Raw genomic sequence first — 18,370 nt, forward strand, 5'->3', positions numbered from 1 at the left:
CTAAATAAATGGAGATATATACTGTGTTCTTGGATTGGAAGTCTTCATTTTGTTAAGAAGTCAATTCTCCCCAAATTGATTTACAGATTCAACACAAACCCAATTAAGATCCCAGCAGGGGTATGTGTGTGTGGTGTGTATAGATTAATAAGTTGATTCTAAAACTTATATGGAAATCAAAAGATCTAAAATAGCCAAAATAATTCTAACAGAGAAGCACAAATGTGGAGAACTTGCATTACATGATTTCCAGACTGAATATGAAGCTATAGTAACCAGGACTGTGTGACACTGGTGTAAAGTTAGATATTTAGAATAAAGGAACAGGCTCATAAAACTGATTTTTTAAAAACGTCGTTTGAGTAATACAGTGTTAAAAGGAGAGTCTTTTCAAAAATTGTGCTGGCACAACTGAATATGCATAAGAGAAAACCATGACATTTCAATGCTTTCCTCATACCATATGAAAAAGTTAACTTGAAATGAATCAGGGATCTAGACATAAAAGCTAAACTAAAAACTCATAGAGATAACGTAGGAAAAAATCTTTGAGAACTTGGCTTAGGCAAAAATGTATTAGACAGGACACAGAAAATACTAACCCTAAAAGACAAACTAGATAAAGCAGTCTTTGTTCAAAAGAAAACTTTTAACTTCTTTTCTAAGACACCATTAAGAAAATGAAAAGTCAAGCCTCAGACTGAAAAAGGACTCATTTCCAGACTATATAACGATTTTAACGACTTGGACAGACATGTGGCAGATTGTATTTTCCAGAGATGGCTCCACAATATATTTCATCTCCCATGCTCTTCCCCCAACATGATGCTGACACTCTTCCCATTAGTAGTGATGTCTCTGTCCCCTCCCCTTTTGCCTGGTGACTGCCTCAACCATTAGGACATTGTGGAAGTGGCACTCTGACTACCAAGGTCAAGTCACAGCAATGCCATGAACTTCCACTTTGTTTTCTTGGGATGCTAATTTTTGGAACACAGCAGGCCAAAAAGCTACATGCATGGAGTGGCCACATGGAGGTGTTCTGGTTAACAGTCTCCCCTGAATTCATCTGAGAGCCAGCATCGACACCAGAAGTGTGAGTGAGTGGGTCTTCAGATGATTCCAGTCCCCAGCTGCTGAATTACCCCCCAGCCATCAAGTTGCCCCAATCGATGTCATGTAGAACAGGCAGGAGTTGCCTCCACTAAGTTCTAACCAAATTGACAATTTGTGAGCAAAGTAATTTGTAACATCATGCTGTAATAGATAATTTGTTCAGGACACTTCACAAAAAATGATATATAAGTGGCCAAAAAGCATATGAAAAGATACTTAACCTTAGTCAACAGGAAAACTTAGTCAAGAGGAAATATCATTACATGCCTAGTAAATGGCTAAAATGTTAACAATTTTAAGTGTTTTGACAATTTTAATCGTTGGTGAGGATGTGGAGTACCTCATTGATAGTGGGATGATAAATTTGTACAACTACTTTGGCAAACTGGCTATTTCTTATAAAGTTAAACCTGTTACACTAACGGTGTAACCCAGCGATTCCCCTCCTTTATATTTACCCAAGAGAAATGAAAACAAATATTCTCAAAAACACTTATAAACAAATAGCAACCCCAAACTGGAAACAATCCAAATGTCCTTCATCTAGCAAATGGATAAACAAAATATGGTATATCCATTAAATGGAACACTACTATACAGCTGTAAAAAAGAGCCAATGATGATATATGCAACAACATGGATGGATCTTAAGAAACAGCTTGCTGAGTGAAAGGAGCCAGGTACAAAAGAGTGCATGCTCTATCATTCCATATGTATCTAATCCTTAGGGACAGAGGGCACATCAATGGTTTCTAGGGACTGGAGGTAGGGTGGGAAATCAACCACAGAGGGACACAAGGGACGTTTTTCAATGATGAAAATGTTCTATATCTTTCTTGTGGTACTAGTCGTTCTAGTGGTATGTACATTTGTCAAAACACATTGAACTTAAGATGGGTGCATTTTATTATATGCAAACCAGTAAAATTGATTTAAACAAAACTTTATTTTTTATATATAAAGGTCATTCATGACACATTACTTACTCTGAAGAGCTGTCAGCTGAGACGACAGGTCACTTGAGGTGCACATGAGGTCTTCTCCTCCCTTTTTGTGTTGCTCTGTGCTGTTCTTTATGTATGCAATATACTGGAAATTAAAGGCATGTGTTTGCTTTAAGCCGTTTAGTTATAGAAGGTTAATTATCCATGCAGTCACTTAGCAAACATTTATTGATTCCTCCTTTGTGCGACCTACCATTCTAGGTGCAAGGGTAACAGTGGTGAACATAGCCCTTGTTAAGCTTACATTCTGGTGAGGAAGGTAAAGGACATTACTTCCTGGTAAGCTTTTCAACACCCAAGTAAACATGGTATTCTGAATTTGCCACAAAAATGAATTAAAAGGTATTCTGCCTAAACACACTGTCTTCACAGGAAAAAAATGATTTTTTTTTTTTTTGCAAAATGTGTGTTCAGTACATGTTACAAGGCAGCCCTGATGCCTCACTGGAGGCATTCATAAGCCCTCACAGAGATCAAGTCAGGAGAGCCTATGGAATTGCTCACTCTAGTCGGATGTTTCATTGCGTTGGGTGGCAGTGGTAGCACCCAATGCTCAGGACCTCTAAAGTCCCTGGGAACTCTGAAAGTATGGGCTTTGGTATATAATGTTGACACTGGCCCAGTTTCAAGAGAGAAATAGTCAAATACTAGAAACTACTGATAAAAGTCTTAGAAATACTGTCTTGTACCGTTGGAGAAGTAGACATGGAACTGTTCCATAGGACTGTTTATAAGCATGTGTTAGAAGGTCTCTCATGCAGCCTTGATCTTGTAGCATTCTTTGCAAGGCTTGCTGGAAGGTTTTGTAGTAAACCAAAGTGAAAGTCACCTTAAGCCAAGTCCAAGTCATCATTCTTGCTCTCTTTGAACATGGATCACTGTTCGTAGACTTGCCTAGCTCAGCAGCCCTCTCGTAACTCTCCAACTTTCCTCTCTTAGTCCTTCTTTTTGGTCTCCTCTTCTGTTTACTCTTTAAAAGTTGTCTTTCTCCAGAACTCTGTTCACACCTCACTGTTCTCATTCACTATCCCTGAGGAATTTCACCATCTCCCAGGTGTAAATCCTACCTCTATGCTAATGACATCCTGTCAGACTTTTCCCTGGAGCTCCTCACCTGGTGTGATTCGGTGTTCTTGCTCTGGGTGACTCTGTATATGCGCCCTGTGTAGATTGTCACACTTAACAACCAAATTGTAATTATCCATTTGTATACCCGTCTCCCCAGTCAGACTGTGAGCTTTCTAAGGGCTTGGGACAGTGTCTTACTCATATTTGTATTCACTGTGCCTTCCCTAGAGTTTGGGACTCACTGATGATTAAAATGTTTGTTAAAAAAAAAAGAAAAAGTTTGTTGAATGAAGGGATGTGATCAATAAAACAAAGAGTGGTAAGTGAATAATATAAATGCATAGGGTCATCCAGGGGCTAGTAAGGTGGACCTTGAATCCAAAAACAGAACTTTTAGAATCGGTCTTTAACATAGTCAGTCATCCATTTGCTCACCCATTGTCAAAATAGCAATGAAAATACCAGTTAGATTAATAAATAATCTACATCATCTTGACAGAAGACAGTCTGGTGGAATATTTCACAGGTGGATGAAATTTCTTACAAGGTTGTTTCAAGGGCTAGAAGAATGAAGATGTGTCAGATGTGTGCAGGTTCTTGCTGATGGTACCTGGGCTCTGCAGAGCACATCTACCTTTTCAAAGTACATTAGTACCTCTTATGCCATTTTAATTCTACCAAAAAACACATGATATTACTGGGAAAACTGTTGCCATTTAACCAATGGAAAAAAAATTGCTCAAAGAGGTAAAGAGATTATCCCCTTACTTAGAGTCTTACTGCTGTAGGACTGTTTTTATTTTTCCAGTTATTAAAAATTCAAAAAAAACCCAAAGAGACTCAGTTTCCTAATCTATAAAAGGGACATAATGTAATAGCCACATATATTATCCAGGTTACTGTGAGCATCGAATGGGACTGAATTCCTTTTACATGTGAGGCATTGTGCAAAACTCTTGAAATACATTGATACAGATCCTGACCTTTGAGGTCAATAAGGTTTACCAGAAAAAAATATTTTTTTAATTGCATTTCTTTTGCACTTTCAGTTTACAAAGAAGTCACCTTCACACTATGAATTTAGGAGTTATTCCCATTTTTAAGGGGAGAAAAATGAAGCTCACAAGTTAAGTGATCTGCCCAAAGTCACACAGGGTTACCAGTGAGCGACAGATTCAAATAAGTAACTCAAGTATAAATAAGTAAAATTCAATCATTTGAGATTGAGACCTTAATTTTACGGGTTGGATGAACAAATTCTTTTGCTTTAAAAAAAGCTGCAATCAATATGAAACAGACAACCTAACTTTTTAAATGGGCACAAGACCTGGACAGGTACTTCACAAAGAGGGTAACCAAGTGGCCAACAACCTATGAATAGGTGCTTCATTAATCATCAGGAAAATGCAAATTAAAACCACCAAGGGACACCTCTATACACCCTCCAGAATGATTAACTTGAAAAAGGCCGAGGTTCATAGACAATGAGGAACAATTGTGCTCTCATACACTACTGCTGGGAGTGGCAGTTAGTGCAACGTCTTTGGGAGACTGGCACTGAGCACTAAGGTGGACCATACACCTCCCTATGGCTCTAGAATTAAACTTGAGATGTTTACCCAAAAGAAATATGTAATTTTATTCACTAAAAAACATGTAGTAGAATGTTCACAGCAACACTCTTTGTAATAGTCCAAATTAGAAACTCTCTAAACCCCCGTCAACAGTAGACTGTATAAATAAACTGTAGTATAGTCATACAATGGAATACAATACATACATAGAATACAATACAGAACTAAGGAATGAATGAATCATACCTTCACTCAGTAATAAGAATGAACCTCAAAAACATAACGTTGGGCAAAAGAGTGCATTTGTATAATTTCATACATATAATGTTCAAAAATAGGCAAAACTCGTCTATGGTATTAGAAGTCAGTATAGCATTACCCTTGTTAGGAGGTTAGTGACAGGAAGGCACAATAGAAGATATCTGGGTTCTGTTGATGCTTTGTTTCTTGATCTAAGTGTTGGTTACCCAGTGTATTCATTAAGTTGTGCACTTATGATTTGGGCACTTTTCTGTGTGTACTTTAAGTTTCACTTAAAAAGTTTTAAGAGCTATTCTCTCCTTTCCTCTTGTAACTAGTGCAGGTGTAGACAATCAACCAAGACCATTGTGCCAAATGAAGTGCGCTTGAACTTACCTCTTTTAATCTTTTATTTTCCCGGAGCAAATCATCTGTTTTTAGATCATGTACATAGATTTCATTTTCTAATTGCTTTAGAACTTCAAAATGAGCTTTGATTTTATGGCTTTCGTGATCTCTTAATTGTTTTAATTCTTGCTTCACTTTATTCTGCTCAAACATAAAACTCATAATTATTGCATAGAGTTCAACTAGCAGGTCCCCAGTGTATTAGTTTGCCTGGACCACATTCAGAGAGGGGTTCTAATTACAACTGACCCTTGAACAATGCAGGGGTGAGGGGCACAAACCCCCTCCACTCAAAAATCTGCGTGTAACTTTACAGTTGGTCCTCTGTAACCCCAGTTTCACATTCGCTGATTGAACCAACCACAGACCACATAGTACTGTAGTATTCATTCATTGAAAAAAATCCTCATATAAATGGACCCACAGAATTCAAACCTATGTTGTTAAAGGGTCAACTGTAACTCCTTGACCATCAGCTGAGGTTATGGACACCTTCCCTTGAAAAACTTTATATAAACTCCAAAGCGAATGGACTCTGGGAAAAGAGTCTATGGATCCCAAGTTAAGAGCCAAAGTTAAGTTGTTGAGACAATTTCACAAAATAGAATATACTTTGACATATGAACAATTACCTGGCAAAAATGGGGAAGCAGGGAGTAGAATTTATTGAGGCTCTTTCAGTGAGGACTTAATATTTCTCGAAAGAAGAAGAATATTACTTTATGGATTTTTCAGAGTTCTCTACAGTTTTCTCTACTGAATTCTCTAGGCAGTTTTCTATTATTATACTGCTATTAATCACATAATCTTTGTACATTGTATAATCATACCTAGCAGCATCTTATAAAGAATATAGAATTATATATATAGTATACTTACTTGTAATTTTCCCCTTCATATGTTTCTATTTCCATAAAGTTACTTTTGAGATCAGTGACTCTCAAAGAATACATTTTATTTTTAATTAACCAACTCCACATACATATGTTTATCATTAAGTATTGATTATAAAATTTGAAAAGGTAGTAAGCATCTATTCACCTGCTCCCATTTCATTCACTCCCTCCACACCCACAACTTCGGCCCACTTATCCTTGTCTTCATAGGAATTTACCAGAATAACAGATCTGAAAAGAACCTTAGGAAGCATACTCCAATCTCTACCTTTTAAATAAGGAAACTGAATCCTCCCCAGTGATTTTCCAGTTTTTTGTTTTGTTTTGTTTTTTTTAATTTCGGCCACGCGGCACGGCATTTTGGATCTTATTCCCTGACCAGGGATCGAACATGCGCCCCTGGCATTGGAAGGTGGATTCTTAACCACTGGACCACTGGGGAAGTCCCAGGTTACATGTTCATTGCTTCTGAAGTTGCTCTCTCTCTCTCTCTCTCTCTCTACACACACACACACACACACACACACACACGTATATATATGTGTGTATATGTATATATCTATATACATATATGTATGTTGTGACTAAAAATTTCAAAACATTGATATTAACAGGGTAAGTTTAAAAAATGTGAATTTCTTGAAAACTCTAATGTGCTAGGTAAGTATCACTGTCTGTATATACCAATATTCTAATAAAAAAGAATGAATACATTGACTCTTTACCGTGTTGTTACGGTATCTTAAAAAGTCTCTTGACAATTGAGAAATGTGATCATTCAGTAAATTCTGCTCCTCCTTTTGTGCTATAAAAAAGAGAGAGAGAGAAAAATAACCACCTACAATGTTCTTTAATTAAAAGACAATAATCAAAATAAGACATATGCCTGGTTTTAGAAGCCAAACACTATGATAAGGCTTATAACAAACACTGGAAGTCAGGCGCTCCCCAATGCTGCATCCACCCCTGTGTTTGACTCCTCAGAATCAACCATTTTTAACTCATTTTAACTTTTTCCTCTTACATTTTCTTAAAAAATTTTTTTTCTTAAAATTTTTTCTTTAAGAAACTTTTTTCTTTATTTTCTTTCTTAACTTCTTCTGCTCGCTTCCTAACATAGTAGAGGAGGACACAGCCCACTTACCCCCATCCCTCCACCTCCCGCCCACACCCGCAGCTCTATGTTCCCTTCCTCAACCTCCTTGTGAAGTTGTGGATTTTGTTTAAATGAATTTTAAATGTTTGGATCATTATGACAATGTAAATATTATTTACTGATGAGACAAACAGTGTAGTATGATTACACTTCCTTTCTTATATAGTTTCTTGTTTTTTCTGGAGGTAAAAATTACCTCACTTAAAAAAAATTGCTTAGGGCTTCCCTGGTGGCGCAGTGGTTGAGAATCTGCCTGCTAATGCAGGGGACACGGGTTCGAGCCCTGGTCTGGGAAGAGCCCATATGCCACGGAGCACCTGGGCCCGTGAGCCACAACTACTGAGCCTGCGTGTCTGGAGCCTGTGCTCCGCAACAAGAGGGCCACAATAGTCAGAGGCCCGCGCACCGCGATGAAGGGTGGCCCCCGCTTGCCACAACTAGAGAAAGCCCGCACACAGAAATGAAGACCCAACACAGCCAAAATAAATAAATAAATTACTAAACTCCTACCCCCAACATCTTAAAAATAATAATAATAAATAATTGCTTAGTTTTCCATGTACATGTCATTAATTCATATCAAAATCTATAACAGAATTGTAAAATCTTTCTGAACATTACTTCCCACATGGTCAAACACGTTAGGTAATCCATCAGTTCCCTTTCTCTAACCTCTCCCACTACCTTCTGTACATTTTTCTTTAGTCCTGCCGCAAAGCTGACCGGCTGGGACTTCCCTCCACATCTCTCTCATGTTGGACCTCCTGCTTTCTGAATCTCATACCTTCCTCTTTCTCTTGATTTATTTCCTCTGTTTGTTGAAGCAAATTTTATGTAGCTTCCTGAGACAGAGTAAATGAGATCTTGTATATCTAAATATATCTCTATTCTAAATCTATACTTGACTGGTAGTTTGGATGGGTATCTAATGTTGGAAATTATTTTCTCTCAAAATTTTGAGGGCAATGTCTTCTAAATTCTATTATGATATTGATGTTAAGAAGTCTGAGACCATTCTGATACTAATCTTTTGTGTGAGATCTGCTTTTTCTCTCTAGAAGCTTTTAGGATCTTCTCTTTTTTTTTTTTCCTCCTGAAATCCAACAGTGATGTAGCTTAGTGTCTTTTCTTTCATATATTGTACTGGGGATTAACAGGCCCTTTAAGGCCCTTTAAAATAGGAAGTTCATATTCTCCAGTTCTGAGAAATATTTTTGTAATATGTCATTGATAACTTTATACTTCCCATTTTTTTTCTGGCCTCTTTTTCTGGCCTTCCTGTTAGTCAGATATTTGACACCTCAGAACAGTTTTATAATTTCCTTACCATTTTATCCTGTTATCTCCTTATTTTTTGTTCTATTTTTGGAGAGATTTCCTTAACTTTTCTTATAATCCCCCTATTGAATTCTAAAATTTTAGTTGCTATTTTTTTAATTTTTAAGAGCTCTTTTTTGTTCTTTTTTCTTTCTTTTAAGCATCTTGTCCTTTTTCATAAATGCAATATCTTATTTCTCTAGGAATATACTTTAAGATATATTCTCTATACTAGAGAGAACATATATTCTGAACAATATACAGAGAATATATATGTATTATATATAATAATATAGAGAGAATATATACTCCCTGAGAATTTATCTTTAAAAGTATTCTTATGTTATTTGTGTTTATATTTCCACCAAGTTCTGTTTTTCTATCTGCTTTAGTTTATGTCATTCATGCTGGAGTTTTTCCTGAGATGTCTGGTGATCTTTGACTATCTAATCCTACTTAAGGGTGAGGAACTAAAAGGTTTGGTTCCTGGGTGGACTTCACTGTACAGTGATCAGGAAGTGATCACCCATTTTGTTGGGGGGCTCTCTAATGTTAGATTCTGTGGAGCTCTTTGAAACTGTTCAGTGTCCTTGGGGAAGAATCCAACCATCTTCAGGGTGGGGAAGGGATCACAGAAGAGTTATACCACAACTGGCTGGCAGCTTTCATCAAGCTGAGCAGTGGAAGGGGGTCTCAGAACAGCACTTGTCTTCTGCCCTCAGCCATATCTGATATCCTGAAGTTTAGAACCCTCTTGCCCAATTTCTCTGCTGGCATTGTGGAGGAATAGTCAGTCAGTGGCACAGAAGAGGACATTTGACCTGGGGGTCTAACTGCTCGCTATAAAGACTTTCAGCAAATCTTCAGCCCCATGATTCATCTCAGGCTTCACAGTATCCCTGTCCTCCAATGTCCAAGACTTCCCTGGTCCTGAGGAGAGAACTTCTCATCCTCATGCTATGCTTCTCTGTGAGCACTTGCTAGTTAAACTTATTTTTCTGCTAATACCTCTATCCAATTACACCTTCCAACAATTTGCTGTTATTTATTATCTGTTGATGTCTTCTCTGCCAGTCTCTTTGTACTTCTGGGTTTATATCTTTAAATAAATCTTTTGCACATATTTTATGAAGTTTTATTAGGGAGCAAAGATAGATGCATGTGTTTTATCCATCATATTTAATCACAAGTCACAACCTTATTCTTTATGTGTACTGAGCCTTTATATTCTACCCTCTGTAAGTCTCACTCCTGGCAGGTGAAGTATACTTTCCTACTCTCTGAAGCACATTGCTCTTATGTCCCCTTTCCTTCTTTTCTCCTGCCTTTCTCTCTTTTCTCTACTTTCTTCAGTATTTTATCCCTTTTCTTTGACTTAAGAGAATCAGTTCTTGCAATATACTGCAATATATTGCTTATTTTTATACTCATAGTGTTTCTTATATCCTTCACCCAGTGCAAGAAGGGATGAAGGAAGGGTGGGGGAGTAGAAAATTGGGAACGGAGTACATATATGTTGCAAGTCTTGGTAAAAGTGGTAAAAAAAAAAAAAAAAAGAAAGAAAACCTAACTGAGTTGACTAAATGAAAATGTGGCAAAAGTGGAAAATCAACTGAGGAATGGGAACCAGACCCAGGTACTTTTTCTTAAAATATTCTTATATTCTTAAAAATTCACCTTCCTTGAAAATTACCACTATTCACTTTGAATATCTGTTTATTTCACATTTGACCATATTGGGTTTCCATATGACTACCCTGTTTTGACACACTGCTTTAATTCCTATCCCCATATTCATCTTTGCCAGCTGGTCAGTCCCACCACAGTACACATTTTTTACTCCCATTCCAGTAAAAAAAATGTGCAAATTTTCTGTAATTTTGGTCCTGGCCTGATTCCAATGGCACTTCTTCCATCATCTAGAAGATAGAAGTTCTAGAAGTTGTCCTGCTTAATAACCTAAATCCTTGGATAATGATCCTTTACTTCTCAAATTCAAAACAAGACTCACACCTCTAGGGATGGTTCTGGATCTGTGAAATTTGGGGTTCAGGGTTAGATGACCACATCCAATTTTGGGGGAGAAAATAATTATTTTCTATATTAAACACACACATGGTGTGCCATGTAATAAAATGCAAAATATGCATACTTTCAGACACATTTCATCTTCTCTATGAAGCCCCCAGATCTGAGACAAGCTCTTATCTATCTCTGCCTTAGGGGCAGATTAGTGAAAAAAGTCTAAGGAGTACATACCTTACAAATGATTAAAGTCATACTGGAAAATGATTAAAGTCAAGCTGTAAATTCATGTTAAGAAACAAAAAATTTTCCACATGGCAGGAGATAAAGGAGTTGGTTCTACCTTTACCAAGTACAGAGAGAATCCATATAATATAGTTGCTACTAATTCTTAATTTTAAACAGTTTTAAAAGAGAAAAGGAGGAATTTGACAAGAGTTAACAGTAAGATTGTGGTGCAGAGAAGAGGAAATTAATAGAAGAGGCAAAAACTAGAGAATAGAGAGTTAAAGGTGATGGGAGAAGTTGGGAGAATTTCTCCATTGGCTTGTGATGAATGATCCACTTTGTGTTAGCAGACAACAGTGAAATCCTTACCTGGGCTTGAGTTCAATTACTAAGTGCTTCATATGTACCTGTAAGAATATCAATGAGATTTTCAAACTGTCTGTTTTTGTCCATGTATTCTTCTTCTGCCACATGAAGCTGTGAAAGACGCTCGACTAGTTCACCTTCCTTTTCTTTGTTAATTTGTGTTTCCTCGGCGAATCTTTGCTTTAAAGACAGTAAGGCTGATTGTGAGGTATGATTTTGGAGAATTCACACAGTATTCTAGAGTAGAAAGTAAGTTCTTTGGTGGGGAAAATTCTGTCTGTCCTGGACTCCTCTTATCCTAAGGTGCATAGAAAGGTATCTGGCACATACTAGATATTTAATAAATATTTGTTGGCTGACTCACTGACTCTCTGGCAATCTGTACTGTTAGGAGATTAAATTCACTGGGCTCTCCAAAGTTCCTTTCAGTTCTATAGCTGTACTGCTATGGTTCTATTGCTGCTACCTAATGTGTACCCCAAAAACATATTTAAGAAACTTTGTCTTGATTGATCATATTTTGTGAAAAAAATCAAAACAAAACCAGGCAGAAACACAAAATATATACCAGCTCTAAGAAATGTGGATGTTAGTAAGAAATGGGAAGGGGGTAGAAATAAATGGATATGATACTACAATAAATGGGTTAAAAGTGCCAAAAGTAAAACATGAAAATGCCTGCTTATTTATTCAAACTCAGGTTTTATTTAGTTTCAAGTGGAATATAGTTGAATCTCTCTTAGAAAGTCAGGGTGGATTTAAAATAGTGACTAAGGCAAAGACAGCCAACTGACATTTACTATCCACTCTCCTGTCCTTCAATATCAGGACTCTTTGAGTTTTAGCTGAGCATATGGCTGCCAACTAGAGAATTTCTCGGCTTCCCTTGCAGGTGGCTGTGACCAATGAGTTTGTGAGTGGAAGTGGGGTGTGCCATTTCTGGATCCTGCCCCTGCAACAGGAAGGGGTATGTGCCCCCTGGGTCCTTCCTCCTTCCCCTGGCTGGAAGAGGATGAGAATAGAAGCTGCCACTTGGACCCACAGGTGTTAGTCTCATGCCGAGGGTGGCAGAGCTACCCTTCCAGCCCTCCACCCCTTCCCTTCAGCCTTTACCAGGAAAGAGAAATAAACATCTCTCTTCTGTAATGACCATGTCAGAAGTATCTGAGTATCTGTCTTAAATAGATACTCAGACTCAAAGATTTAAACTGGCCATAATTGACCCAGTTTACTCTTAAAAACTTTTATTTTTTATTTTTATCTAAGTTGCATACACTCATAATTTAAAGGAAACCCTGAGGGCCAGCAGAGCAATGCCAGACATGCTTCCCCAGTGGGAGATGCCCTCACAACATAGCCTACCAGAGGCTAGTTTCCATTGACCCCACCAAAGTGGTAACTTAGTGCAAGAGAAGGAGATCCACAGGGGTAGATGTGAAGGACTCCCTGGCCTAGAAGCCCCATGTTTAAATTGGAACCAACATCTCTTGGGCATACCTTCTAGGTCCATACAAGGGACATGCCCATTTAAAAGAGGCACCAAATCCAGGAAAGCTCAATGCTCTGGTTTCCCGCTAGTTATTCTCCTGGTCAAGATGCAGCATACTAATAAAGGGTTGTTCTATATAAGCAATGTTGCCTGATAATACAACTGATAATCCACCTTTATCAGGCTACTAGGGGAAGAACCAGAAAGTTATGCCAAGGTCAATTTCCCAGTAAAGGATAGAGGATTGTTAACCCTTTAGTACACATCTTGTTTATGTTCACGCATTTTGGCATCTCTTTGATAGAACACCTTGCTCGCACCCTAATTAATACAGTGATATGCTGTCCCATTCCAAATTACCATTAGAATCCTTATGAATAATACAGAAAGACAAAAACATACATAAAACACCGTAATATAAAAATATTACAATGCAGAATCAGGAGTAAATTCTCCAGACTGCAGTATTAAGAAACACATATCTATACTATATTCTGTAAAAAAGAATGGCCTGGGGGGATAAGGAGGAATGTGAATGCATTAATTCATTCCCCTTGCCTGCACAAGGCTGAAGCTGCCAGCAGCACCCTGACAAGAAACCAAGCTCTTGTTTTATGCTTGGAGTGAGGGTTTGGGTATCAGATGCTGCTGCAGCTCAGGCAAGGTGGTGTTTGCTGGCTCAGCTTCTTGGAGTTGGGTGACCTGTCAGGCCCACAGCTTCTTCAGATCATTCAAATCTTCCCTTAGCTTCCCTGAGTCCTGAGCCATGTGCATACATAGCCCAGTGATGAAAGGCTCTGGCTTCTGCTGCAATTTGGGGGGGTTGAAGCCTTGGAAAGGAGAGAGGCCAATGCAGGTACTAGTCCAAGCTCATAAGTTCCGCTCATCCTGCGACTTCCAGTTTGACCTTGCTTTCTCCACTTCCTGTCCATCTTTCCTTCCCAACTGCCTACCCTGCTGCCTTTGGGGCCCAGCTCCAGATGTAAAGCTGAAAGACTCACTAGACTACATAACGAGCTCCCACAATGGCAGAAGGTCAAATCCTCTAATAAACCCCTTTCCTGGTAGCTCTGTTTCTCTGACTGAAACTTGCCAGACACAGGGCTGAAGGACCCAGCAGATCCAACCATGATCAATGTGTCTGTGCTAGATCAGAGTGATGCAGAAGGCTTTGCAAGCTCTGCTAGGAACATTGTAGCGGAGGCCCCTGGGTATTGGAGCCAAGTCTATAGAAGACTTAGTCACAGCACCGCCTAGAAGAAAACACCTCTCAAGATTTGGAAGTTTACATTCTGAACCAGTGACTAATATTCAGGGCTGTTTTCCTTGGGAATTTTGGGTCAGGGGCCCAAGTAGCAGTGGGCCTTCTCACTATTAAACCTAATGATTTTGCTCTCCCTCCCTGTGAATTTGGCTCTGTCAGTCCAGAGATCTTACTACTGGTGAGAAGAATGATTCTATCAAGGGTACAATAATGGTTCCATAAACCAAAATCTGAGGGTGCTTCCTCTGCAATTTGGGCTCCTCATGCCACTGAACTAAAGGCAGAAATGGGATTCCAATGTGCCCAGGGTTGTTGATGATGATTTTCAAGGGGAAAAGGGATTTATAATAATGGCGCACAGGCTGCCATCTGTCCACGACTTTGTGTAAATGAGGCACAGGTGGACAGAGTCCTGCAGGGAGCACACAGCCTGGCAAGCAGACTGTCTGCAGAAATTTTCTCATCTGAAGTGTTATACTTCTAATTTATTTATTTTGCCTAATTTCATTGTATAAGCTTGAATGCAATGTTAACTGGTGTCCTTGTCTTATTCCTGACTCTAAGAGGATTGCCTTCATTCGTTTACCATTAAGTACGACTGGTAAACTCCATCAGCTCTATTTCAATAAATGTCTGAGATGCTGACTACTTCCAACCACCTCCTCAATTATCATTCTGGTTCAAGCTACTTGAACCACTTGGTGTATTGCTCTAGCTTGCCAATTGGTCTTCCTGCATCCACCAGTGCTTTCCTAAATTCTGCTCAACATAGCAGCTAGAGTGATCCTGTTTAAATGAAAATCAGATTATTTCAGAATAAATAATCTTCACTCAGAACCTACTATTGGCTTCCCAGCCCATGCAGAGCGAAAGACAAAGTTCTCACAAGGTGTGGCAAGCCTGGGGATGCCCCTTTTAGATCTACCCTCAAGGAAGAATTCACTGTCCTGTGGCAAGGAGTGTGGTTAGCTGACAGCCTCCAGTGTGGTTGACTCCTTCAGAGTGGCCTTGGCTATCTAGCCAAGACCATGCTCTTTGAGGGGTGGCCTCCAACTAACTGTGTGAGCAAAGAGATGGTACAAGGGTATAGCCATTTCTGCCTAAGGCAGGCCTCTTCTAATGGACGATCCTTGCTCTGGAGTTCCCCAGAGAGTTTGCAGTTTACATAATGGCCCCTGCCCAGTCCTTTCATAGGCACTGCACCCTAATAAACCTTTGCACTCCTAATTCCATGTCAGCATCTGCTTCTGGAAGATGAGTCCCTAGAACCTCCAGCACTCTCCCCCATCTCTGCTGCAGCCACACTGCCTCCTTGTCATTCCTCAAATAGGATAGTCCTGCCTCAGAACCTGCATGCTCAGCATGTCCTCCGCCTGCAGTCACCTTCTCCAGATATCTGCACATCACACTTCCTCATAGCCTTTGGGGCTGTACCCTTCTCTGATTCCCTGTTTAAAATGGCACACAGACCGGATTACATATACTCACCCTATCCCACTTCCCTGTTTTATTTTCTCTAGAGCATTTATCACCACTGAATATACTACATGTTCTACTGTTTATCTTGTTATTTTCAATCTCCCCCACCCCACTGGAATGTAAACTTCATAACGCTCTGTTTCTTTCCCCCTTTTTAAAAATTTCTGTTTTTCAGCATCTAGAAAAATACTGGGTACCCACACATGCTACAACCAATGGAGAAATGCTTTCCACCTTGCTCCTTCCTTCTGTTCCTTCTAATTTTGTATAGGTTTGTGCAATGCTTTCTTTCCCTGGTTTGTTCCCTGAGTTGTGCCAGTTCCCATTTCCCCTCTTCCTATTTCTGGCCATCCCCTTCTGACGTCTCTTCCCTGAGTTCCTGTATTTCCATATTGCTAATCTTCCTTGGCACTTCTATGAAATTATTTTTTTCTGAGTTCATGGAGGGATGTTGAGTCACAGTTTTCATCTGTTCCAGCACCATTTTTCTGAGCGTTCTTCATTTGATGGAAAGTTTCATTGCCCCTTCACTTGTTTTTCTCATAGTGTTTTTGTGTGGAAGACATATCTGCTTCTTTTTCGCTATTTACATTAGAAAAAATTGGCTTTTTCTGGGACCGGTTATCTGCAGAGGGTTTCTGCAGGACGTGGCAGGGTGTGTGTGGTGGGAGGAAGAGTGGGCTTGGACCAGGGTAAGATCTAAACTTTGAAATGTAAGGACTCCCTACTCCCCTGCCTTCAAATAGTTTCTCTTTGGGGTAGTCAGGCCTTTTTTTCCCTCTTCAAACTGAATCAAGTTCAGGAAGCCTTCTGCTACCATCTCTTTTCTCCTCAGCTACTCTTCCAATGGTGGTCTCCAAGAAACATGCCCTTGTCTATCAAGGTAATACCATCACCTTGAAAAGGTTTGTTTTCTGCTGTGTTTCCAGAGACCTAGCCACTCTGAGCCCCTTGGGTCCTTGCAGTGACTTTTCTCTCCACTTCCCCCATCATCCATGCTCTATTCTACCTCAGGTCAGCCCTTGGCAGTTCCCAGGTCAGTGCCATGCCCTGTCTTTAAGGAGGACTTCTGAGATTGGCCTTCTTGGTCTCCCTCACCCTTCATTACTCTCTCCAGCCTCTCCTGTTCTGGCTCTGCATGGTTTTATCCAACACTCTACCTGTCTCCATGGATTTTGCCAGCACTTCCACAAAACTTGGAGCATGTGATTTTTTCTTTTAACTGAAAACATATTTCTTGTTGTTCTATTTCTTTTTTAGAAAAAGAAGAAAGATTCAGAATTTAATTGTAGTCTTGTTTATACTAGAAGATTTACTTTACTTCTAACTGATTAAAATAGCATGAAATACACCCTCCCCTGCACATCACCATCTAAAATTATTCTTAGACGTAAAATAAAATTTACCTCATACTTGCTCAACTCTTGAATTAACTTTTTTTCTTTGGCAACAAATTCCTCTTCCTCTTGTTTTAATTCTAATGTAAGTTGTTCAATCTGTGCCAAAAACTCATTGATCTCATTTTCTCTGAAACTGGTCTAATTAGGGGAAATAAATGAGGATTTATCATTTGTTTTGTAGCAGTCAGTATTACATTTTCAAACAGCCAGGTAAATTAATATTTCTGTACATGAGACTTGGCTCTGATTTCAGGTTATATCATTTCTCAGTAACCACTGAGGGGGATCTTTTTTTCCCTCCAGAGATTAATTTCTTCACCAAACAATAGCTATAAATGACATGAGGAAATGGGGAATGGGAGTAGTAGGGGATGGAAGGTAGGCACAGGATAAATACAGGAGCTAAATAAATGATGTTTACTCTCCTTATTTTTAGATAGTTTCCCTAAACACTATCTTCAAGTTTCAGTTACATGCTTCAAAAGCATATTCTGGAGAGAACTGCTACTTTGCTAAATTCCTATAGTTAATACAGAGCAATTGGCTACATTTCTCAAGAAAGTTACATAATTCACTCTAAACATGAAATCAGCAGAAAGCAAAATACCTTTTAATAAGGTAAGGTTTAATGAAATACTGAAGAATTACTGACATGCAATATAGGGAGTAAATACTAAGTTCCTTGAGTTCCTTTACCTCTTGTAATAATTCACTGCGTCTAAGTTCAGCATCCTGAATTTTATCTATAATTTCTTGTATTTCAGCCCTTATCATGTTGGTCCAACGTGCATGTTTTTTTAGCAAACAAGCTATTTTCCACTGAGTTATAACACTAGAGATTAGAACAAAAAGAAATATCATCAAATTGACATCACAGTTTACTGAAAAGATGAAGGAATTCAAAACAAAACAAATCCTATGAATATATAAAATTGTTTGTGCTATTGATGATGTAGACTAGACATGTTAGCTGAAAAAATAAGACAAAACATTAACTGCCTCAATGCCATCTCTGCAAGTTGCTTCACATTAAGTTGTGTCAGTACATCCAACAGGACAGTGGAAAAACCACACTTTACCTAGAGCTTGCCTCCTCTAGGTAAAGGATAGAAATGGGGAAGGCTCAGGGGTATTTGAAAAAGAAGAGTCCCAGACAGAAATAGTAAAAGAATTACCTAAACTACACAAAGTGCTAGTAAGAAATTTCAAGCTTCTAGGTTCTCAAATTTTTCTCTCCACTATAATATAAGAAAGCTAGATAACTAGAGAAGAGTAAAAATGTACAATAGGAGTCTTAAAAATAATATAATAATGACAACAATAATAAAATATAACTATAT

The 18,370-nt window shown here is 38.7% G+C and overlaps 1 protein-coding gene across 1 annotated transcript in view; it reads right to left on the minus strand.

Moving 5' to 3' along the window:
* The window catches only part of CCDC175 (coiled-coil domain containing 175), a 73,410-nt gene that overhangs the window by 8,566 nt on the left and 46,474 nt on the right, over positions 1-18,370 (minus strand). Inside the window, exons 12-17 of the mRNA XM_082616953.1 lie at positions 17,727-17,862; positions 17,037-17,168; positions 11,440-11,578; positions 7,032-7,111; positions 5,399-5,551; positions 2,103-2,205 (exon numbers count right to left, since the gene is read on the minus strand). Coding sequence (XP_082473079.1) covers positions 2,103-2,205; positions 5,399-5,551; positions 7,032-7,111; positions 11,440-11,578; positions 17,037-17,168; positions 17,727-17,862 — 743 coding nt within the window. The remainder of the gene's footprint in view (positions 1-2,102; positions 2,206-5,398; positions 5,552-7,031; positions 7,112-11,439; positions 11,579-17,036; positions 17,169-17,726; positions 17,863-18,370) is intronic.

Source organism: Mesoplodon mirus, assembly GCF_964341445.2.
Source record: "Mesoplodon mirus genome assembly, chromosome: 4".
Lineage (NCBI taxonomy): Eukaryota > Metazoa > Chordata > Mammalia > Artiodactyla > Ziphiidae > Mesoplodon > Mesoplodon mirus.